The 25,786-nt window shown below is 43.0% G+C and overlaps 1 protein-coding gene across 1 annotated transcript in view; it reads left to right on the top strand.

Annotated features, from left to right (window-relative positions):
• LOC145850438 (NACHT, LRR and PYD domains-containing protein 1 homolog) overlaps positions 1-25,786 on the top strand; it is a 41,762-nt gene that overhangs the window by 9,015 nt on the left and 6,961 nt on the right. The window contains 9 exon segments of the mRNA XM_082978277.1: positions 380-546; positions 652-2,485; positions 2,913-3,084; positions 8,767-8,779; positions 11,001-11,166; positions 14,666-14,712; positions 14,810-15,053; positions 15,055-15,354; positions 17,357-17,784. Of these exon segments, the coding sequence (XP_082834403.1) occupies positions 380-546; positions 652-2,485; positions 2,913-3,084; positions 8,767-8,779; positions 11,001-11,166; positions 14,666-14,712; positions 14,810-15,053; positions 15,055-15,354; positions 17,357-17,784 (3,371 nt within the window).

Below are 25,786 nucleotides of genomic sequence, written 5' to 3'. Positions count from 1 at the left end.
TAACTGAAGCTGGCTAGCTAACTGAAGATGGCTAGCTAACTGAAGATGGCTAGCTAACTGAAGATGGCTAGCTAACTGAAGCTGGCTAGCTAACTGAAGATGGCTAGCTAACTGAAGATGGCTAGCTAACTGAAGAGGGATAGCTAACTGAAGCTGGCTAGCTAACTGAAGATGGCTAGCTAACTGAAGCTGGCTAGCTAACTGAAGATGGCTAGCTTTATAAAAGACAGAGTAGAAACCACTCAGTGCTGCTGTTTTCCCAAATGTGGATTCATTTAAAAAGAAACATCAGGACTTATACAGTAGAAGGTCCATTATACAGTTGTTAAAATGAAGTTCATGAGATATTGATGAGGTGATCTCTCCCTGTTTTGTTCAGTGTCCAGAAGCCCAGAGCAGAGTCCCCTACAACCAGCCCGCTATCAATGAAGAGTGATCAGCCACCTGCTTTCAGCCAGGAACCATTACCAGATGACAATAAGGAAGTGGAGAGGTTGGACAGTGAGGATGCATTAAAGATCACACACAACCTTCTAGACAGAAGAAGTAAGACTGTGTTTCATACAATATTACAAAGAACGGTACAAAAGCCCTTATAAAACACACACACACACATAATTATGAGTCCCAACTCTCATTGTTTTCCTACAGGTCAAACTCTGCTGACAGTCCAACAAGACATTAAGGCTAAACTGAAACACAAGTATCAACACATATCTGAAGGAATTGGACACCATGGAAACCAAACTCTGTTAAAGGACATCTACACAGAGCTCTACATCACAGAGGGTGGATGTGGAGGACTCAATAATGAACATGAGGTTAGACAGATAGAGATGGCATCCAAGAAACGAACCACACAAGAGACACCAATCAAATGCAACGACATCTTCAAGCCTTTACCTGGACAAGACAAACCTATCAGAACTGTGCTGACAAAAGGAATCGCTGGCATTGGAAAAACAGTCTCTGTGCAGAAGGTCATCCTTGACTGGGCAGAGGGAAAAGCAAATCAGGACGTTCATTTCATGTTTCCTCTTCCTTTCCGTGATCTGAACCTGAAAAAGGACCAATACACTCTGATGCAACTTCTTTCCCACTACTTCTCAGAGCTGAAAGAGATTGACAGCATTGAAGATGGTGAAAATAAAACTGTTTTCATTTTTGATGGTCTGGATGAGTGTCGACTTCCTCTAGACTTCAAAAACAAAGGGAAGTGCTGTGATGTCACGAAGCCAACCTCAGTGGACGTGCTGCTGACAAACCTCATCGAGGGGAATCTGCTTCCCTCTGCTCTCCTCTGGATAACCACACGGCCTGCAGCAGCCAATCAGATCCCTCCTGATTATATTGACCAGGTGACAGAGGTACGAGGGTTCAATGATCCACAAAAGGAGGAGTATTTCAGGAAGAAAATCCCAAATCAGAATCTGGCCAATGAAATCATCAAACACATGAAGACATCAAGGTGCCTCCACATCATGTGCCACATGCCAGTCTTCTGTTGGATATCAGCCACTGTCCTTGAGATGATACTGAAAGAGGCAGAGAAGGATGAAGTCCCCAAAACCCTAACCCAGATGTACTCACACTTCGTGCTCATCCAGATTATTGTGAAGAACAAGAAGTACAACAAAGCCACAGAGACAAACCCAAAGGAACTGTCTCAGTCAGACAAAGAGATGATCCTGAAACTGGCAAAGCTGTCTTTCCAACAACTGCAGAACGGCAACCTGATCTTCTATGAGGAGGACCTGAGAGAGTGTGGCCTTGATGTCACAGAGGCATCAGAGTACTCAGCATTGTGTACAGAGATCTTTAAAGAAGAATCTGGGCTGGACCAAGAGAAGGTCTACAGCTTTGTGCATCTGAGCATTCAGGAGTTTCTAGCAGCAGTGCATGCTTTAGAATCATGTCTTGGCAAATGGGAATATGTTTTCCCCCACCCAACAGTCACTAAGGGTCAAGATTATCATGAAAAGACCCGATTCAAAGTCAAGTCAGACAAGTTTAGGTCAGACAGGATGTTTAACTTACACAGGAGAGCAGTGGACCAGGCCTTGAAGAGTGAGAATGGACACCTGGACCTGTTCCTCCGCTTCCTTCTGGGTCTCTCACTGGAGTCCAATCAGAATCTGTTACAAGGCCTTCTGACACAGAGAGGAAGTACAACACAGAGCAATGAGGAAACAGTTAAGTACCTCTCATTCAATATCAAGTACAAATCCTCACCAGAAAGGATCATCAACTTGTTCCACTGTCTGAATGAACTTGGTGCCAACTCTCTAGTTGAAGACATGCAGACCTCCCTGCGATCAGGAACTCTTTCTAAAACAGAGCTAAAACCTGACCAATGTTCAGCCCTGGCCTACCTGTTACTGATGTCAGAGGAGGTACTGGAGGAGTTTGACCTGAAGACATACAATACAACAGAGGAAGGTTATCAGAGGTTGCTGCCGGTAGTGAAAACCTGCAAGAGAGCACTGTAAGTTCTGTTATTGTGTTGATGTATACAGTATCATTATAATGAAGGATTTGTATATCTAACAGATTATCTCCTCTCTCCAGACTGGATCACTGTAAACTCACATATAAATCCTGTGAGACTCTGGCCTCAGCTCTGCAGACACCAAACTCCCCCCTGAGAGAACTGGACCTCAGCTACAGTGATCTGGGAGACAGAGGAGGGGAGCTGCTCTGTGTTGGATTAACCAGTCCACTCCACAACATACAGACACTTGTGTGAGTTAACTTCCTTCAGTATCCACTGTGGGTGTTTATATATTTTGTATTTAGTTAGTGTGTGTGTGTTTTTAACATTGTCTAATCATGTGCCCTTCTGTTTTTGTCTTAATGCATATCATTAAAGCTTTGCGTATTTAACAGTGTATCGACATATCTCCTCTCTCCAGACTAGCTGGCTGTAAAATCACATATGAATCCTGTGAGACTCTGGCCTCAGCTCTGCAGACACCAAACTCCCCCCTGAGAGAACTGGACTTAAGCGACAATGACCTGGGAGACAGAGGAGTGAAGCTGCTCTGTGTTGGACTAACCAGTCCACTCTGCAACATACAGACACTTGTGTAAGTGCATTTTCTTCAGTATCCACTGTGAGTATTTATACAGAACATTTTGTATGTAGTTAGTATGTTTGTGTTTTTAACATTGTTAAATCATGTGCCCTTCTGTTATTGTCTTAATGCATCTCATTATTCTTAAAGCTTTGCATATTTAACAGTGTATCGACATATCTCATCTCTCCAGACTGGATCGCTGTGACCTCACATATAGATCCTGTGAGACTCTGACCTCAGCTCTGCAGACACCAAACTCCCCCCTGAGAAAACTGGACCTCAGCCACAACAATGACCTGGAAGACAGAGGAGTGGAGCTGCTCTGTGTTGGACTAACCAGTCCACTCTGCAACATACTGACACTAGTGTGAGTTAAACATCTTCAGTATGAGTTATTATGTGGATGTTTTAAACATGTGTTAATCATGTGCTCTTCTGCCCTCTAGTCTAGGTCACTGTGGTCTGACAGAGGGTTGCTGTTCACATCTGGCCTCAGTCCTGAGTTCACCCAACTCACAACTGAAACAACTGGAGCTGAGAGACAATGACCTGCAGGACTCAGGAGTTACACTGCTGTCTGCTGGACTGGAGGATCCAGACTGTAAACTACACACACTGGGGTAAGTGTGTGTGTGTGTGTGTGTGTGTGTGTGTGTGTGTGTGTGTGTGTGTGTGTGTGTGTGTGTGTGTGTGTGTGTGTGTGTGTGTGTGTGTGTGTGTGTGTGTGTGTGTGTGTGTGTGTGTGTGTGTGTGTTGTTTGTTTGTTTGTTTGTTTGTTATCAGAATCCAGATGTGTCATCTCATAATCCAGAATCACTGTTGTGGCTGAGGTCTAGTTAATTTTACTCTGTTTTTTAAATCTGAACTCAAGTAGCAGATACCACCCCTCTCAAAGCCCGTTAAATTCACCTTTTTGAAGGGTTTTAAATTCACCCTTTTGATGGGTTTTACTACCTCATCTGCCTTCCCTATATCAAGGTGTTTGGTACTTTCTGAAATCACCTATGGGGAAAAATGAAAGGTGGAAAAACGATTGGAACCATTTTCCTCTTTGACTGCTAGGTTTTATGGGTATTATGACTCATACTGTGGTACTCTATGGTGTGTAGATGGGTGACAAAAATAAACAATTTTGAAATCAGGCTGTAACACAACAAAATATGGAATAAGTCAAGGAGGATGAATACTTTCTGAAGGCACTGTATAGTCAACCAGTCTAACTGTCTATCCTGTCCTCTATCCACCATAAATAATAGTCCCTGTATAGTCTACCAGTCTAACTGTCTATCCTGTCCTCTCTCCACCATAAATAATAGTCCCTGTATAGTCTACCTATCACACCCTGATCAGTTTCACCTGTCCTTGTTATTGTCTCCACCCCCTCCTTGTTTTCCCCAGTGAATTTATCCCTGTGGTTCCTGTCTCTCTGTGCCAGTTCGTCTAGTATGTTCCAAATCAACCAGCGTTTTTCCCGTTCTCCTGCCTTTGCTATTCTTTTTTTTCTAGTCCTCCCGGGTTTTGACCCTTGCCTGTTCTGGACTCTGTCACCGCCTGCCTGACCATTCTGCCTGCCTGACCATGAGCCTTTCTGCCACTCTGTACCTCCTGAACTCTGATCTGGTTTTGACCTTTTGCCTGTTCACGACCATTCTCTTGCCTACTCCTTTTGGATTATTAAACATTATTAGACTCCAACCATGCGCATCTGGGTCTCGCCTTCTGTCATGATACTACCAGTCTACCTGTTTATCCGGTCCTCTATCCACCATAAATGGTGTCAATAGTGGATTGGTTGTCCAGATCTGCAATAGGATAACTAGCTAATATCATACCACACATACAATCATTCAAATATTTAATATACGAACATGGTGCGTCACTGAAAGAACAGTGAAGACATGAGACACGCAGCAAAAAAAACTCCCATATTGATCTTGTTTAATGACAATACAATTATCATTATTATTATCTAGCCTACAACACCACATTGCAATGAATAATTGTCTTACAAAATTCCACTCTTGGATGTAAACTGCAGTGAAAATTTCATCCAAATAATGGCGCAAAAGCCCTTTGATTTAGAATATTTAACTCCATTGATTACATTTGGATCAGTTGTGGGTCACAACTTTCAACAGCTTATAGGAAAGGCCAGTCTGGCCTTGATTAGGTCTCGCTTTACCGCAGCCGCCGGGTCACTCAAGCAGACAGCACACAGACACTCCACGCTGTTTGAACTCAGATTCTTCCAAAAAAACAACGATGGTGCTTTTCACATTGCTTGTTAATGTTAATCCTTGTTTTCTCTATTGTACTATTAGTTTGTGTATCTTTCTCTCTCTGCAAAACGTGACTTCAATAAAAGTGTCAGCAGGCTTCGGTTCGGCTGGCAGCTGAACGAGTGTGGTCACGAGTGTGCTCGCATACTCCCCTAAAAGACCTTTGCTTGAAAAACAAAGAAAAATAGCTGTTTGTTCATTCTGAGACGCCGTAGCCAGTATACACTTCCTCAAAATAGTCAGAATTAATCTGACTAATCATTTTTATGTTTTTGCGGAGGAGATCTTAATTGTGCAATTTTACTAACTAAGATGTTTGGTACTGTATTTACATCTAACTAAGATGTTTGCTGTAATATATCTTAAGTGGAAAAAATGTGCAGATAAACAAGTCATCTCTCATTGAATGACAACTTAATTGAAGAATCTCTATTGTTGACCAATCACAGACGAAGGGGCGTAGACTTTGGCTATCGACTTCAGCTTGCCTCGAGAAAAAATGTTATGTGCACGAACAGCCAAAAAAACCTGAAGACCAAAATGAACAAAAACGTCACAAAATGTCTTCATAATAAATGCAAGAACTGTCCCAAACTGTTTATTGGATGGGAAGCATGCAGATGCCTTAAGCTGGCACGTGGCTAAAATAATGGTAATTGCTAACTAGCTAGCTGGCTAGCTAAATGCAGTTAGCTAAATGCACACGTTAGCTCTAATACAGATTGTTACCAGTGGTGGTGTAGATCAGCATGTTTGTGCAACAGCATGTTTTGAATTAGATAGATGTGACATTTAGACAAAGATTTTAGCTATCTATTCAAATGTGATTAGTGTCCCCTGGGAAACACTCACCAACACTTTGGTTCCTACCCTGTCATAACTCCAACCTGGCTTTTTAATTTGTTGTCATGCTAAACAACACCAACCATAGAATTAGAATAATCATTCTATTTATGTTTCCAACAGTTCAAGTGTTTTGATCTATATAAAATAAAAAATCTATCGAAAAAACTGCAAGATTTGGTTGAAAAGTTAGATTTTCTGCCCATATTGTGCAGCCTTGTATCAACCTGGAAATTTTACCAGTATATGCAAACATTTTGTGGCACAGAAAGAAAGGTGAAAAGTAATATCTTTTTCAGATGTTTTAAAAGTTAGTAGGATTAATTTACACTATAGGCCCAACGTAGGCTATATCTCAATCAATTTAAAAATAGATTATTCTGGTGCTCCTAAATTTGATGTGGTGCTCCTAACTTTTTAAAGTTAGGAGCACCAGTGCTACCAATGAAAGACAATGTTTCCCCATCTCAGACTCAACACAGAGGCAGACAGAAGTTACCATTCTGTCACCAGAGATGTGTGTGCTAAGTTTCCCTCTACTCCCCTCAGTCTAGGTCAGTGTGGTCTGACAGAGGCTTGCTGTTCACATCTGGCCTCAGTCCTGAGTTCACCCAACTCACAACTGAAACAACTGGAGCTGAGAGACAATGACCTGCAGGACTCAGGAGTTACACTGCTGTCTGCTGGACTGGAGGATCCAGACTGTAAACTACACACACTGGGGTAAGAGAGAGAGAGAGTGTTTGTGTGTGTGAGAGTGATCCAGGCTTACCCAAAACATTTACCAAGAATTTAGTTTTTTACAAAATAAAATAATGAATCTTTCATCTCTCTGTGTTTCCTAATTTTCCTTAAATTCGCAAGTATGTCACGAATGTATCTTGCAGGAGAAAGCATCCGAGTGGCGATTCTAATCCAACCATTAACTCATACATTGTTCTGCTCCTGGCCTGAGAGGATAGACCTTCAATATGTAGCTAGATGTAGAATGCTAATGTTATCTAGCTAACGTTGCCCATGAATGGAAGTTAGGCTAGCGAGCATTTTAGCCATGTAGCCTAGGACAACAAACAAGAGAAGTGTGTACTGTATGACAGAGTGATAGACTGTGTACTGTATAACAGAGTGATAGACTGTGTACTGTATAACAGAGTGATAGACAGTGTACTGTATAACAGTGATAGACAGTGTACTGTATAACAGTGATAGACTGTGTACTGTATAACAGAGTGATAGACCGTGTACTGTATAACAGTGATAGACCGTGGACTGTATAACAGAGTGATAGACTGTGTACTGTATAACAGAGTGATAGACAGTGTACTGTATAACAGAGATAGACCGTGTACTGTATAACAGAGTAATAGACTGTGTACTGTATAACAGAGTGATAGACAGTGTACTGTATAACAGAGATAGACTGTGTACTGTATAACAGAGTGATAGACAGTGTACTGTATAACAGAGTAATAGACTGTGTACTGTATAACAGAGTGATAGACTGTGTACTGTATGACAGAGTGATAGACTGTGTACTGTATAACAGAGTGATAGACTGTGTACTGTATAACAGAGTGATAGACTGTGTACTGTATGACAGAGTGATAGACAGTGTACTGTATGACAGAGTGATAGACTGTGTACTGTATAACAGAGTGATAGACTGTGTACTGTATAACAGTGATAGACTGTGTACTGTATAACAGAGTGATAGACTGTGTACTGTATAACAGAGTGATAGACTGTGTACTGTATAACAGAGTGATAGACTGTGTACTGTATGACAGAGTGATAGACTGTGTACTGTATGACAGAGTGATAGACTGTGTACTGTATAACAGAGTGATAGACTGTGTACTGTATGACAGAGTGATAGACAGTGTACTGTATAACAGAGTGATAGACTGTGTACTGTATAACAGAGCGATAAACTGTGTACTGTATAACAGAGTGATAGACTGTGTACTGTATGACAGAGTGATAGACTGTGTACTGTATGACAGAGTGATAGACTGTGTACTGTATAACAGAGTGATAGACTGTGTACTGTATGACAGAGTGATAGACTGTGTACTGTATAACAGAGCGATAAACTGTGTACTGTATAACAGAGTGATAGACTGTGTACTGTATGACAGAGTGATAGACTGTGTACTGTATGACAGAGTGATAGACTGTGTACTGTATAACAGAGTGATAGACTGTGTACTGTATAACAGAGTGATAGACTGTGTACTGTATAACAGAGTGATAGACAGTGTACTGTATAACAGTGATAGACAGTGTACTGTATAACAGAGTGATAGACTGTGTACTGTATAACAGAGTGATAGACTGTGTACTGTATAACATGACAGAGGAACATGTTTTTTCTACTTGTACTAACACGCACACACAGACATCAGTACCATGAACCATTCTTTACAACGTGCAGTAACTCTCTGTGGTTCTAAATTAATAGTTGTTTAGTGGTCCAGAAATGTCGGAAACATTAACTTGCTTGACCATGCTGTAGGTCATGTAACTGTTTGTTAAATACAATATGCTTTGTGGACTTCACTGGACAGAGGTTTCTATCCGGTTTTGTAATGAAACAAAGTTGTGGTTGAATTTATTCTGCCACTGTGTCTTATTGTCTAGGTCTTTAGTCCTATATATCACTGTGTCTTATTGTCTAGGCCTTTAGTCCTATATATCACTGTGTCTTATTGTCTCAGCCTTTAGTCCTATATATCACTGTGTCTTATTGTCTCAGCCTTTAGTCCTATATATCACTGTGTCTTATTGTCTAGGCCTTTAGTCCTATATATCACTGTGTCTTATTGTCTCAGCCTTTAGTCCTATATATCACTGTGTCTTATTGTCTAGGCCTTTAGTCCTATATATCACTGTGTCTTATTGTCTCAGCCTTTAGTCCTATATATCACGGTGTCTTATTGTCTAGGCCTTTAGTCCTATATATCACTGTGTCTTATTGTCTAGGCCTTTAGTCCTATATATCACGGTGTCTTATTGTCTAGGCCTTTAGTCCTATATATCAGTGTGTCTTATTGTCTCAGCCTTTAGTCCTATATATCACAGTGTCTTATTGTCTCAGCTTTTAGTCTTATATATCACTGTGTCTTATTGTCTCAGCTTTTAGTCCTATATATCACTGTGTCTTATTGTCTCAGCCTTTAGTCCTATATATCACAGTGTCTTATTGTCTCAGCTTTTAGTCCTATATATCACTGTGTCTTATTGTCTCAGCCTTTAGTCCTATATATCACTGTGTCTTATTGTCTAGGCCTTTAGTCCTATATATCACTGTGTCTTATTGTCTCAGCCTTTAGTCCTATATATCACTGTGTCTTATTGTCTCAGCCTTTAGTCCTATATATCACTGTGTCTTATTGTCTCAGCCTTTAGTCCTATATATCACTGTGTCTTTTTGTCTAGGCCTTTAGTCCTATATATCACTGTGTCTTATTGTCTAGGCCTTTAGTCCTATATATCACTGTGTCTTATTGTCTAGGCCTTTAGTCCTATATATCACTGTGTCTTATTGTCTAGGCCTTTAGTCCTATATATCACTGTCTTATTGTCTAGGCCTTTAGTCCTATATATCACTGTGTCAAGGCATCTGAACCAACAGGTTATAGAGCAAACAACGCAATTATCACAACACATATGTTGTAATATGGCTTTCAAAGCCTGATCCCCTTTCCGTCTCCTTCCAAAAAAGTCCACCTGTTTACAATGAAGACTGTAGGCACTGAATGACAACGTGGAGGTGATGTTTTAGATCATAATTAGATTATTTCTCAGCAGTGTAACGATACTGTTATACCAGATTATGTTTCCCCATCAGAGAAGCTGTAGAGCGCAGAGGCCTGTAGAGAGGCCGACAAACATTACTATTTGTATTTTCCACATGTTTTTACCATATCTATCTGATAAGGTGTGTGTGACTGATGATGAAGTTTGTCCTCTACTCCCCACAGTCTAGGTCAGTGTGGTCTGACAGAGGGTTGCTGTTCAGATCTGGCCTCAGTCCTGAGTTCACCCAACTCACAACTGAAACAACTGGAGCTGAGAGACAATGACCTGCAGGACTCAGGAGTTACACTGCTGTCTGCTGGACTGGAGGATCCAGACTGTAAACTACACACACTGGGGTAAGTACAGCTGTTTCAGTCAGGTCTGTACTGAGCTGAGTTACACTGCTGTCTGCTGGACTGGAGGATCCAGACTGTAGACTACACACACTGGGGTAAGTACAGCTGTTTCAGTCAGGTCTGTACTGAGCTGAGTTACACTACTGTCTGCTGGACTGGAGGATCCAGACTGTAAACTACACACACTGGGGTAAGTACAGCTGTTTCAGTCAGGTCTGTACTGAGCTGAGTTACACTGCTGTCTGCTGGACTGGAGGATCCAGACTGTAAACTACACAATCTTGGTGTAAGTACAGCTGTTTCAATCAGGTCTGTACTGAGCTGAGTTACACTGCTGTCTGCTGGACTGGAGGATCCAGACTGTAAACTACACACACTGGGGTAAGTACAGCTGTTTCAGTCAGGTCTGTACTGAGCTGAGTTACACTGCTGTCTGCTGGACTGGAGGATCCAGACTGTAAACTACACACACTGGGGTAAGTACAGCTGTTTCAATCAGGTCGGTACTGAGCTTCGTAAAACAAATCCTCTGAAAATCTGATGTTTCATCACAATGTTTGTTTCATGGACAAATGTCTGGGTGTCCTAAAAGATGATTGACACCAGTACACCAACCTAGACAGCTGTTGTGTGTCTCTCTGTAGGCTGTCTGGTCACAGAGGAGGGCTGTGCTGCTCTGTCTTCAGCTCTGAGGTTAAACCCCTCCCACCTGAAAGAGCTGGACCTGAGCTACAATCACCCAGGAGACTCTGCAGGAGGACTGCTTTCAGCTGCTCTGGTGGATCCCACATATAAACTGATGAAGCTGAAGTAAGTCAGAATAGATGTCCTAATAGTGTGAGCAGCGGTTGTGTCATATGTAGTGTAGTAGGTTCAGTAACTTTATTTTATTTATTTCCCCTTTATTTAACCAGGCAGGCAAGTTGAGAACAAGTTCTCATTTACAATTGCGACCTGGCCAAGATAAAGCAAAGCAGTTCGACAACATACAACAACACAGAGTTACACATGGAGTAAAACAAACATATAGTCAATAATACAGTAGAAAAATATGTCTATATACAATGTGAGCAAATGAGGTGAGATAAGGGAGGTAAAGGCAAAATGGCCATGGTGGCAAAGTAAATACATTATAGCAAGTAACACACTGGAATGGTAGATTTGTAGTGGAAGAAAGTGCAAAGTAGAAATATAAATAATGGGGTGCAAAGGAGCAAAAATAATATATAAATACAGTAGGGTAAGAGGTAGTTGTTTGGGCTAAATTATAAATGGGCTATGTACAGGTGCAGTGATCTGTGAGCTGCTCTGGCAGCTGGTGCTTAAAGCTAGTGAGGGAGATATGTGTCTCCAGCTTCAGTGATCTTTGCAGTTCGTTCCAGTCATTGGCAGCAGAGAACTGGAAGGAAAGGCGGCCAAAGGAGGAATTGGCTTTGAGGGTGACCAGTGAGATATACTTGCTGGAGCGCGTGCTACGGGTGGGTGCTGCTATGGTGACCAGTGAGCTGAGATAAGGCGGGGCTTTACCTAGCAAAGACTTGTAGATGACCTGGAGCCAGTGGGTTTGGCGACGAGTATGAAGCGAGGGCCAGCCAACGAGAGCGTACAGGTCGCAGTGGTGGGTAGTATATGGGGCTTTGGTGACAAAACGGATGGCACTGTGATAGACTGCATCCAGTTTATTGAGTAGGGTGTTGGAGGCTATTTTGTAAATGACATCGCCGAAGTCGAGGATCGGTAGGATGGTCAGTTTTACGAGGGTATGTTTGGCAGCATGAGTGAAAGATGATTTGTTGCAAAATAGGAAGCCAATTCTAGATTTAACTTTGGATTGGAGATGTTTGATGTGAGTCTGGAAGGAGAGTTTACAGTCTAACCAGACACCTAGGTATTTGTAGTTGTCCACATATTCTAAGTCAGAACCATCCAGAGTAGTGATGCTGGACGGGCCGGCAAGTGCAAGCAGCGATCGGTTGAAGAGCATGCTTTTAGTTTTGCTTGTTTTTAAGAGCAGTTGGAGGCCACGGAAGGGGAGTTGTATGGCATTGAAGCTCGTCTGGATGGTTATTAACACAGTGTTCAAAGAAGGGCCAGAAGTATACAGAATGGTGTCATCTGCATAGAGGTGGATCAGAGACTCTCCAGCAGCAAGAGCGACATCATTGATGTATACAGAGAAAAGAGTTGGCCCAAGATTTGAACACTGTGGCACCCCCATAGAGACTACCAGAGGCCCGGACAACAGGCCATCCGATTTGACACATTGAACTCTATCAGAGAAGTAGTTGGTGAACCAGGCGAGGCAATCATTTGAGAAACCAAGGCTGTCGAGTCTGCCAATAAGAATGTGGTGATTGACAGAGTCGAAAGCTTTGGCCAGGTCAATGAATACGGCAGCACAGTATTTTTTCTTATCGATGGCGGTTACGATATCGTTTAGGACATTGAGCGTGGCTGAGGTGCACCCATGACCAGCTCTGAAACCAGATTGCATAGCGGAGAAGGTGCGGTGGGATTCGAAATGGTCTGTAATCTGTTTGTTGACTTGGCTTTCGAAGGCCTTAGAAAGGCAGGGTAGGATAGATATAGGTCTGTAGCAGTTTGGCTCAAGAGTGTCCCCTCCTTTGAAGAGGGGGATGACAGCAGCTGCTTTCCAATCTTTGGGAATCTCAGACGATACGAAGGAGAGGTTGAACAGGCTAGCAATAGGGGTTGCAACAATTTCGGCAGATCATTTTAGAAAGAAAGGGTCCAGATTGTCTAGCCCGGCTGATTTGTAGGGGTCCAGATTTTGCAGCTCTTTCAGAACATCAGCTGAATGGATTTGGGAGAAGGAGAAATGGGGAAGGCTTGGGCGAGTAGCTGTGGGGGGTGCAGTGCTGTTGCATGCAGTAGGGGTAGTTAGGTGGAAAGCATGGCCAGCCGTAGAAAAATGCTTATTGAAATTCTCAATTATAGTGGGCTTATCGGTGGTGACAGAGTTTCCTATCCTCAGTGCAGTGGACAGTTGGGAGGAGGTGTTCTTATTCTCCATGGACTTTACAATGTCCCAGAACTTTTTAGAGTTGGAGTTGCACGAAGCAAATTTCTGTTTGAAAAAGCTAGCCTTGGCGTTTCTAACTGCCTGTGTGTATTGGTTTCTAACTTCCCTAAAAAGTTGCATATCGCGGGGGCAGTTCGATGCTAATGCAGAACGCCACAGGATATTTTTGTGTTGGTTAAGGGCAGTCAGGTCTGGGGAGAACCAAGGGCTATATCTGTTCCTGGTTCTAAATTTCTTGAAAGGGGCATGCTTATTTAAGATGGAGAGGAAGGCATTTAAAAAAAATAACCAGGCATCCTCTACTGACGGGATGAGGTCAATATCCTTCCAGGATACCAGGGCCAGGTCGATTAGAAAGGCTTGCTCGTTGAAATGTTTCAGGGAGTGTTTGACAGTGATGAGTGGAGGTCGTTTGACCGCTGACCCATTACGGGTGCAGGCAATGAGGCAGTGATCGCTGAGATCTTGGTTGAAAACAGCAGAGGTGTATTTAGAGGGCACGTTGGTTAGGATGATATCTATGAGGGTGCCAGTGTTTGCGGCTTTGGGGTTGTACCTGGTGGGTTCATTAATAATTTGTGTGAGATTGAGGGCATCAAGCTTGGATTGTAGGATGGCTGGGGTGTTAAGCATGTCCCAGTTTAGGTCACCTAGTAGCACGAGCTCTGAAGATAGATGGGGGGCAATCAGTTCACATATGGTGTCCAGAGCACAGCTAGGGGCCGAGGGGGGTCTATAGCAGGCGGCAACGGTGAGAGACTTGTTTTTGGAGAGGTGGATTTTTAAAAGTAGAAGTTCAAATTGTTTGGGTACAGACCTGGATAGCAGGACAGAACTCTGCAGGCTATCTCTGCAGTAGATTGCAACACCGCCCCCTTTGGCTGTTCTATCTTGTCTGAAAATGTTGTAATTAGGGATGAAGATTTCAGAGTTTTTGGTTGAGGACATGATGGTAGAATTAAGGGGAAGTTTACCCAACAGGCTGAGCACTCCAACACAGCATACATCATCACCACATGAATACTCTTCTTCTGCATCTCTGATATCCTGTTGGATTTGTACTCCGTTCTGTATGCAGTAGGTAGGATAGAATACCTGTATGTCTCTAGTAATGAATTGTACTCTGTTCTGTATGCAGTAGGTAGGATAGAATACCTGTATGTCTCTAGTAATGAACTTGGATAGTGCACCAGAACACAACAACATGGTTTAAATGTTGACTGCTTTATTAGGGCTTTGTCAGCCAATAACCTGTTTCTCCTCCAGTGTGGATCATGGTGGAGAGTGCAGGCTGAAATCAAGGCTGAGGAAATGTAAGTCTCTTCAATCCTAATTAACTGCATATTCAGAACTATAGTAACATAGCTAAGTGTTATGACAATGGGGTTTGATTAATTACTATGTCTACAGATGCCTGTCATCTCACCCTGGACCCAAATACAGCAAACCCAGACCTGTTACTGTCTGAGGGGAACAGGAAGGTGACACCGGTGGTGGAGAAGCAGCGTTATGAAGACCATCCAGACAGATTTGACCGTTATCGCCAAGTTCTCTGCAGCGAAGGCTTATCTGGATCTCGTTATTATTGGGAGATTGACTGGGATGGTGGTTGGCCTGCCATTGGTGTGGTGTACAAAGGAATGATGGGAAGGGCATCGTATTGGACTCACCAGCAATTCCTGGTGTATGTATGGCTCTGACAGCGTTTATGACTTTTACAATGCTGGAGTCCGTAGTAGATCCATCCTTGGCCCTGTTTCTAACAGAGTTGGAGTGTATCTGGACTGGCCAGCTGGTACTTTGTCCTTCTATAGTGTGTCCTCCTCTGGTACACTGACACACCTTTACACATTCTACACCACATTCACTGAACCCCTCCATCCTGGATTTGGGTTTCTTTTGTTGAAAACCTCCTCAGTGACCCTGTATCAGATCAATGACCAATACATTCAAAGGTGAGTCATAGTTGACTAAGGGTAAATCCTTGAAGTCGGAAGTTAACCTTAGCCAAATACATTTCAACTCAGTTTTTCACAATTCCTGACATTTAATCCTAGTAAAAATTCCCTGTCATATGTCAGCTAGGATCACCACTTTTTTTCAGAATGTGAAATGCCAGAATAATAGTAGAGAGAATGATTTATTTCAGCTTTTATTTCTTTCATCACATTCCCAGTGGGTCTGAAGTTTACATACACTCAATTAGTATTTGGTAGCATTGCCTTTAAATTGTTTAACTTGGGTCAAATGTTTCGGGTAGCCTTCCACAAGCTTCCCACAATAAGTTGGGTGAATTTTGGTCCATTCCTTCTGACAGAACTGGTGTAACTGAGTCAGGTTTCTAGGCCTCTTTGCTCGCACACGCTTTTTCAGTTCTGCACACAAATTTTCTATGGGATTGAGGTCAGGGCTTTGTGATGGCAACTCCAATACCATGACTTTATTGTCCTTAAGCCATTTTGCCACAACTTTGGAAGTATGCTTGGGGTCATTGTCCATTTAGAAGACTCATTTGCGACCAAGCTTTAACTTCCTGACTGATGTCTTGAGATGTTGTTTCAATATATCCACATAGTTTTCTTCCTCATGATGCCATCTAGTTTGTGAATTGCACCAGTCCCTCCTGTAGCAAAGATCCCCCACAACATGATGCTGCCACCCCTGTGCTTCACGGTTGGAATGGTGTTCTTCGGCTTGCAAGCTTCCCCTTTTTCCTCCAAACATAACGATGGTCATTATGGCCAAACAGTTCTATTTTTATTTCATCAGACCAGAGGACATTTCTCCAAAAAGTACGATCTTTGTCCCCATGTGCAGTTGCAAACCATAGTCTGGCTTTTTATGGCAGTTTTGGAGCAGTGGCTTCTTCCTTGCTGAGCGGCCTTTCAGGTTATGTCGATATAGGACTGTGGATATAGATGCTTTTGTACCTGTTTCCTCCAACATCTTCACAAGGTCCTTTGCTGTTGTTCTGGGATTGATTTGCATTTTTCGCACCAAAGTACGTTCATCTCTAGGAGACAGAATGTGTCTCCTTCCTGAGCGGTATGACGGCTGCGTGGACCCATGGTGTTTATACTTGCGTACTATTGTTTGTACAGCTGAACGTGGTACCTTCAGGCGTTTGGAAATTGCTCCCAAGGATGAACTAGACTTGTGGAGGTCTACAATTTTTCTGAAGTCTTGGCTGATTTCTTTTGATTTTCCCATGATGTCAAGCAAAGAGGCACTGAGTTTGAAGGTAGGCCTTGAAATACATCCACAGGTACACCTCCAATTGACTCAAATGATGTCAATTAGCCTATCAGAAGCTTCTAAAGCCATGACATCATTTCCTGGAATTTTCCAAGCTGTTTAAAGGCAGTCAACTTAGTGTATATAAACTTCTGACCCACTGGAACTGTGATACAGTGAATTATAAGTGAAATAATCTGTCTGTTAACAGTTGTTGGAAAAATTACTTGTGTCATGCACAAAGTAGATGTCCTAACTGACTTGCCAAAACTATAGTTTGTTAACAAGAAACTTGTGGAGTGGTTGAAAAATGAGTTTTAATGACTCCAACCTAACTGTATGTAAACTTCCGACTTCAACTGTGTGTGTGTGTGTGTGTGTGTGTGTGTGTGTGTGTGTGTGTGTGTGTGTGTGTGTGTGTGTGTGTGTGTGTGTGTGTGTGTGTGTGTGTGTGTGTGTGTGTGTGTGTGTGTGTGTGTATATATATACCAAAAATATATGGGGCATTGGAAATGATGCAGATAATTGCATTGATGGAAGCAACAATCTATCTTCAATATTAAAGCTGAACCCCCCCTGATTATTATCAACAGCTGTAACAAGTTGTCCACTGCAGGAAACCCTCACTGGTACCCTAATTTATAGAAAGATCCATGTATGCTATACAGTATAAAGTTGTAGTTTGTTTAATCACGGTCAGTCTGTCTGCTATCCCAATACCAGAGACCTTGATGGAGACTGTTGTCTCAAACCTGGACCTGAGAACACCAGAGACCATGGTGGAGAGTGTTGGATCAAGCCTGGACCTGAGAACACCAGAGACCATGGTGGAGAGTGTTGGATCAAGCCTGGACCTGAGAACACCAGAGACCATGGTGGAGAGTGTTGTATCAAGCCTGGACCTGAGGACACCAGAGACCATGGTGGAGAGTGTTGGATCAAGCCTGGACCTGAGAACACCAGAGACCATGGTGGAGAGAGTTGTATCAAGCCTGGACCTGAGAACACCAGAGACCATGGTGGAGAGTGTTGTATCAAGCCTGGACCTGAGAACACCAGAGACCATGGTGGAGAGTGTTGTATCAAGCCTGGACCTGAGGACACCAGAGACCATGGTGGAGAGAGTTGTATCAAGCCTGGACCTGAGAAAAGTGAGTGTTAACTGATTTCCTTGTTTTACTTGTTTTCCAATCAAAATATGATTATAACATTCATTGTACTAGAGTCCCAGGCAAGGAACACAATAATTCTGTATTTGTGACCCGTTTCAGGAAACTAGGCGTATGTCGCAAGTCACTACTTCACAGGAGAGCTTTTTATCAAAATGCGTTTTTGGGGCAGAAATGCCTTTGCGAACATGTGAACTTTCATGTGCCTTAATAACAAACTTGTATGCCATCTATAAATATGAATTAGACTTTTAAATTACGAGCCTTGTTGGTTAAGCTACAGAAAAAGTTAGCAACCTTCCCACTATCCATGATTGGCTGAGATAATGAGTGGGCTAGACATGCAAAGAGAGGAGTTCGGATTGGTTTGCCATAGAAGGCTTCTGTCTATTTGAGATGGTCAGTCTGTTGGTAATCCTGTTGAATGCTGCTTTAAAAAAAATGTATTGTGTAGTAGAGTTGCTCTCCACTTTCTGGAGGATCGAGTTTTGAAATCCGTGGAATTAGAGTATGATAGCTAAAGAGATGGAGGAAACACCTGTCTCCGGATTAAATCTTCAAACTAAGGGCAACCGTGGTATGGCATCCATGACAGGGAGACACGTGCAGCAAGAGTGACATCATTGATGTATACAGAGAAGAGAGTTGGCCCGAGAATTGAACCCTGTGGCACCCCCATAGAGACTGCCAGAGGTCTGGACAACAGGCTCTCCGATTTGACACATTGAACTCTATCAGAAAAGTAGTTGGTGATAAGAATGTGGTGATTGACAGAGTCGAAAGCCTTGGCCAGGTTGATGAATACGGCTGCACAGTAATGTCTCTTATCGATGGCGGTTATGATATCGTTTAGGACCTTGAGCATGGCTGAGGTGCACCCATGACCAGCTCTGAAACCAGATTGCATAGCGGAGAAGGTATAGTGGGATTCGAAATGGTCGGTAATCTGTTTGTTAACTTGGCTTTCAAAGACCTTAGAAAGGCAGGGTAGGATAGATATAGGTCTGTAGCAGTTTGTGTCTAAAGTGTCACCCCCTTTGAAGAGGGGGATGACCGCGGCAGCTTTCCAATCTTTAGGGATCTCGGACGATACGAAAGAGAGGTTGAACAGACTGGTAACAGGGGTTGCAACAATGGCGGCGGATAATTTTAGAAAGAGATGGTCCAGATTGTGTAGCCCAGCTGATTTGTAGGGGTCCAGATTTTGCAGCTCTTTCATAACATCTGCTATCTGGATTTGGGTTAAGGAGAAACTGGGGAGGCTTGGGCATGTAGCTGTGGGGGGTGCGGAGCTGTTGGCCGGGGTTGGGGTAGCCAGGAGGAAAGCATGGCCAGCCGTAGAGAAATGCTTATTGAAATTCTCGATTATCGTGGATTTATCATTGGTGACAGTGTTACCTAGCCTCAGTGCAGTGGGCAGCTGGGAGGAGGTGCTCTTATTCTCCATGGACATTACAGTGTCCCAGAACTTTTTGGAGTTAGAGCTACAGGATGCAAATTTCTGTTTGAAAAAGCTAGTCTTTGCTTTCCTGACTGACTGCGTGTATTGGTTCCTGACTTCCCTGAAAAGTTGCATATCGCAGGGACTATTCGATGCTAGTGCAGTCCGCCACAGGATGTTTTTGTGCTGGTCGAGGGCAGTCAGGTCTGGAGTGAACCAAGGGCTATATCTGTTCTTAGTTCTACATTTTTTGAAAGGGGCATGCTTATTTAAGATGGTGAGGAAATTACTTTTAAAGAACGACTAGGCATCCTCGACTGACGGGATGAGGTCAATATCCTTCCAGGATACCCGGGCCAGGTCAATTAGAAAGGCCTGCTCGCAGAAGTGTTTTAGGGAGCGTTTAACAGTGATGAGGGGTGGTCGTTTGACCGCGGACCCATGGCAGATGCAGGCAATGAGGCAGTGATCGCTGAAATCTTGATAGAAAACAGCAGAGGTGTATTTGGAGGGCAAGTTGGTCAGGATAATATCTATGAGGGTGCCCATGTTTACGGATTTGGGGTTGTACCTGGTGGGTAACTAGCTAACATTAACTGGCTGGCTCGTTAACTAACGTTATGTGACGTGTGTGATCTTACACGTTGTTTACCTAGCTAGGTTCATTGTTTACCGAGCTAGCTAGCTACATGTCTTAAGCTAAAGTGTACAACACCTGTTGAATATGGCCAGTGTCAGTAAATGTCAACAAAAAAAGCCAGCAAAGCTGGTAAGGCTGTTTTCATGAGATAAACAACAGAGGTAAACAAATCGGCCAGAGCATCAGGTGTGCTCTGAACACTCCAAGAGCGAAAGAGATGGGTGGGGCTAAAGCTTAAGTGGGTGTGAACGATGCTATTCACTAAATACCAAAACATTTAAAGGCAATTTTCTCAAAAGTGAGTTTACAAGTTGATCAACTTTCAAAGCAGAATTTTGTTCCCATTGTTCCTCAAAATGCAGTGTATGATATACCATTTTGTAGCTCTGAGTCTCTACTTTTATCCAGTGTAAAAAACACAATTTCAAATGTTGCTACTTAATAACACCAAATCCAGGTGGTGAGTCACATTTGGTAAAAACAAGCTTAAGCATTCATTTTAGAAACTAGGGAACCAGAAATCAGGCCCCTAACGTCTACAAAACATGGACCAGAGCAATGTTGTTTCCTGCTTCCACAAACATGAATTAATATAACAATGTAATTGTATCCTTAATACTTTTCACGTCAGATTATGGTAATGAGTGTATAAATCATGTATGACTTCATTATCCACACAACATTCTAAGCCTGTTGCTCACTTATATTCCTTTTTATTACAAGTCTAAGTCAAACGATTAAAACAATTAATCGAGTTAATGGCATTAGTTCAATTTTAGAATTTGTTAAAATTTGTCCCTAAATTAAAAATGGACCATTTTTTAAAAGCAGTGCATTGAATTATAAGCATACAATGCTTTGATTGTAAGGGAAAAAACACAAAATAATCTGTATCAGAATGTTTTTTCACCATTAACAACACCAAGTCTCTGTAACATACAGTTCTTTAAGTAGCCCTGCTTATCAATGTTCTTGAAGTTTGACACTTGCGTGTGACACACACACACACAAACACAAGTACGTCAGGAGTTTTATATGAGTGTTCTCCCAATTTCTGATTGGAGGGTTGAAAATGGAACGGAGTCAAACATGGTTTCCATATGCTTGATGTGTTTAATATCGTTCCATTTATTTCATTCCAGCCATTACAATGAGCCCGTCCTCCTATATCTCCTCCCACCAGCCTCCACTGGTATAAAAAAACATGACATTATATTTCACAACACATTAAGTGTGTGCCATCAGGCTACTACTCCACTACCACATATCTACAACACAAAATCCATGTGTATGTGAGTGTATGGTGTGTATGTTATCATGTTTGTGTGTACAGTGCATTCGGAAAGTATTCAGACCTCTTTACTTCTTCCACATTTTGTTACGTTACAGCCTTATTCTAAAATGGATTACATTTATTTATTTTCAATCTACACACAATACTCTATAACGACAAACCGAAAACAGGTTTTTAGAAATGTTAGCAAAATTAGAAAAATGAATACCTTATTTACGTAAGTATTCAGACCTTTTGCTATAAGACTCGTAATTGAGCTCAGGTACATCCTGTTTTCATTGATCATCTTTGAGATGTTTCTACAACTTAATTGGAGTCAACCTGTGATAAACTCAATTGATTGGACATGATTTTGAAAAGGCACACACCTGTCTATATAAGGTCCCACAGTTGACAGTACATGTCAGAGCAAAAACCAAGCTATGAGGTTCGAAGGAATTGTCCATAGAGCTCCGAAACAGGATTGTGACTCTTCCTAGAGCTGGCCGCCCGGCCAAACTGAGCAATCGGGGGAGAAGTGCCTCGGTCAGGAAGTTGACCAAGAACCCAATGGTCACTATGACAGAGCTTGAGAGGTCCTCTGTGGACATGGAATAACATTCCAGAAGGACAACCTTCTCTGCAGCACTCCACTAATCAGCCACTCCTCAGTAAAAGGCACCTGACAGCCCGCTTGGAGTTTGCCAAAAGGCACCTAAAGGACTCTCAGAACATGAGAAACAAGATTCTCTGGTCTGATGAAACCAAGCTTGAACTCTTTGGTCTGGAGGAAACCAGGCACAGCTCATTACCTGGTCAATACCATCCCTACGGTGAAGCATGGTGGTGGCATGCTGCGGGGATGTTTTTCAGCAGCAGAGACTGGAAGACTAGTCAGGATCGAGGGGAAGGATGAACGGAGCAAAGTACAGAGATCCTTGATGAAAACCTGCTCCAGAGCGCTCAGGACCTCAGACTGGGGTGAAGGATCACCTTCCAATAAGACAACGACCCTAAACTATGAATCAACACATATGGAATGACAGCTTTGCACACTCTTGGCATTGGTTGGGCTGGTTGAGAGAATGCCAAGAGTGTGCAAAGCTGTAATCATGGCAAAGGGTTGCTATTTGAAGAATCTCAAACATAAAATACATTTTGAGTAACACTTTTTTGGTTACTACATGATTCCATGTGTTATTTCATGGTTTTGATGTCTTCACTATTATTCTACAATGTAGAAAATAGTAAAAAATAAAGAGAAAAGCCTTGAATGAGTAGGTGTTCAAACACTTTTGACCGGTAGTGTGTGTGTGTATATACACTGCTCAAAAAAATAAAGGGAACACTTAAACAACACAATGTAACTCCAAGTCAATCACACTTCTGTGAAATCAAACTGTCCATTTAGAAAGCAACACTGATTGACAATACATTTCACATGCTGTTGTGCAAATGGAATAGACAACAGCTGGAAATTATAGGCAATTAGCAAGACACCCCCAATAAAGGAGTGGTTCTGCAGGTGGGGACCACAGACCACTTCTCAGTTCCTATGCTTCCTGGCTGATGTTTTGGTCACTTTTGAATGCTGGTGGTGCTTTCACTCTAGTGGTAGCATGAGACGGAGTCTACAACCCACACAAGTGGCTCAGGTAGTGCAGCTCATCCAGGATGGCACATCAATGCGAGCTGTGGCAAGAAGGTTTGCTGTGTCTGTCAGCGTAGTGTCCAGAGCATGGAGGCGCTACCAGGAGACAGGCCAGTACATCAGGAGATGTGGAGGAGGCCGTAGGAGGGCAACAACCCAGCAGCAGGACCACTACCTCCGCCTTTGTGCAAGGAGGAGCAGGAGAATCACTGCCAGAGCCCTGCAAAATGACCTCCAGCAGGCCACAAATGTGCATGTGTCTGCTCAAACGGTCATAAACAGACTCCATGAGAGTGGTATGAGGGCCCGACGTCCACAGGTGGGGGTTGTGCTTACAGCCCAACACCGTGCAGGACGTTTGGCATTTGCCAGACAACACCAAGATTGGCAAATTCGCCACTGGCGCCCTGTGCTCTTCACAGATGAAAGCAGGTTCACACTGAGCACATGTGACAGACGTGACAGAGTCTGGAGACGCCGTGGAGAACGTTCTGCTGCCTGCAACATCCTCCAGCATGACCGGTTTGGCGGTGGGTCAGTCATGGTGTGGGGTGGCATTTCTTTGGGGGGCGGCACAGCCCTCCATGTGCTCGCCAGAGGTAGCCTGACTGCCATTAGGTACCGAGATGAGATCCTCAGACCCCTTGTGAGACCATATGCTGGTGCGGTTGGCCCTGGGTTCCTCCTAATGCAAGACAATGCTAGACCTCATGTGGCTGGAGTGTGTCAGCAGTTCCTGCAAGAGGGAGGCATTGATGCTATGGACTGGCCCGCCGTTCCCCAGACCTGAATCCAATTGAGCACATCTGGGACATCATGTCTCGCTCCATCCACCAACGCCACGTTGCACCACAGACTGTCCAGGAGTTGGCGGATGCTTTAGTCCAGGTCTGGGAGGAGATCCCTCAGGAGACCATCCGCCACCTCATCAGGAGCATGCCCAGGCGTTGTAGGGAGGTCATACAGGCACGTGGAGGCCACACACACTACTGAGCCTCATTTTGACTTGTTTTAAAGACATTACATCAAAGTTGGATCAGCCTGTAGTGTGGTTTTCCACTTTAATTTTGAGTGTGACTCCAAATCCAGACCTCCATGGGTTGATAAATTGGATTTGCATTGATTACTTTTGTGTGATTTTGTTGTCAGCACATTCAACTATGTAAAGAAAAAAGTATTTAATAAGATTATTTCATTCCTTCAGATCTAGGATGTGTTATTTTAGTGTTCCTTTATTTTTTTGAGCCGTGTATATACAGTGGGGGAAAAAAGTATTTGATCCCCTGCTGATTTTGTAAGTTTGCCCACTGACAAAGAAATGATCAGTCTATAATTTTAATGGTAGATTTATTTGAACAGTGAGACAGAATAACAACAAAAATATCCAGAAAAGCGCACGTCAAAAATGTTATAAATTGATTTGCATTTTAATGAGGGAAATAAGTATTTGACCCCCTCTCAATCAGAAAGATTTCTGTCTCCCAGGTGTCTTTTATACAGGTAACGAGCTGAGATTAGGAGCACACTCTTAAAGGGAGTGCTCCTAACCGGAGCTTGTTACCTGTAAAAAAGACACCTGTCCACAGAAGCAATCAATCAATCAGATTCCAAACTCTCCACCATGGCCAAGACCAAAGAGCTCTCCAAGGATGTCAGGGACAAGATTGTAGACCTACACAAGGCTGGAATGGGCTACAAGACCATCGCCAAGCAGCTTGGTGAGAAGGTGACAACATTTGGTGCGATTATTCGCAAATGGAAGAAACACAAAAGAACTGTCAATATCTCTCAGCCTGGGGCTCCATGCAAGATCTCACTTCGTGGGGTTGCAATGATCATGAGAACGGTGAGGAATCAGCACAGAACTACACGGGAGAATCTTGTCAATGATCTCAAGGCAGCTGGGACCATAGTCGCCAAGAAAACAATTGGTAACACACTACGCCATGAAGGACTGAAATCCTGCAGCGCCCGCAAGGTCCCCCTGCTAAAGAATACATATACATGCCCGTCTGAAGTTTGCCAATGAACATCTGAATGATTCAGAATACAACTGGTGAAAGTGTTGTGGTCAGATGAGACCAAAATGGAGCTTTTTGGCATCAACTCAACTCGCCGTGTTTGGAGGAGGAGGAATGCTGCCTATGACCCCAAGAACACCATCTCCACTGTCAAACATGGAGGTGGAAACATTATGCTTTGGGTTTGTTTTTCTGGTAAGGGGACAGGACAACTTCACCGCATCAAGGGACGATGGACAGGGCCATGTACCGTCAAATCTTGGGTGAGAACCTCCTTCCCTCAGCCAGGGCATTGAAAATGGGTCATGGATGGGTATTCCAGCATGATAATGACCCAAAACACACAGCCAAGGCAACAAAGGAGTGGCTCAACAAGAAGCACATTAAGGTCCTGGAGTGGCCTAGCCAGTCTCCAGACCTTAATCCCATAGAAAATCTGTGGAGGGAGCTGAAGGTTCGAGTTGCCAAACGTCAGCCTCGAAACCTTAATGACTTGGAGAAGATCTGCAAATGGGAGTGGGACAAAATCCCTCCTGAGATGTGTGCAAACCTGGTGAGCAACTACAAGAAATGTCTGACCTCTGATTGCCAACAAGGGTTTTGCCACCAAGTACTAAGTCATGTTTTGCAGAGGGATCAAATACTTATTTCCTTCATTAAAATGCAAATCATTTTATAACATTTTTGACATGCGTTTTTCTGGATTTTTTGGGGGATTTTTGTTGTTATTCTGTCTCTCACTGTTCAAATGAACCTACCATTAAAATTATAGACTGATCATTTCTTTGTCAGTGGGCAAACGTACAAAATCAGCAGGGGATCAAATACTTTTTTCCCCCACTGTATGTATATATATATTTATTTCATTCTGATTTTTCAGGGGGTAGCGCAGCCCCTACTGCCCTCAGTAGTCTGTCATTCCTTTTCCCTCTCAACCATATCATTTTTAATTCCTCAT

The sequence above is a fragment of the Salmo salar genome, chromosome 08 (genome assembly GCF_965601325.2).
Source record: "Salmo salar chromosome 08, fSalSal1, whole genome shotgun sequence".
Taxonomy (NCBI): domain Eukaryota; kingdom Metazoa; phylum Chordata; class Actinopteri; order Salmoniformes; family Salmonidae; genus Salmo; species Salmo salar.
The sequence above is the reverse complement of the archived record's forward strand: the minus strand, read 5'-3'. Positions and strand labels throughout refer to the sequence as shown.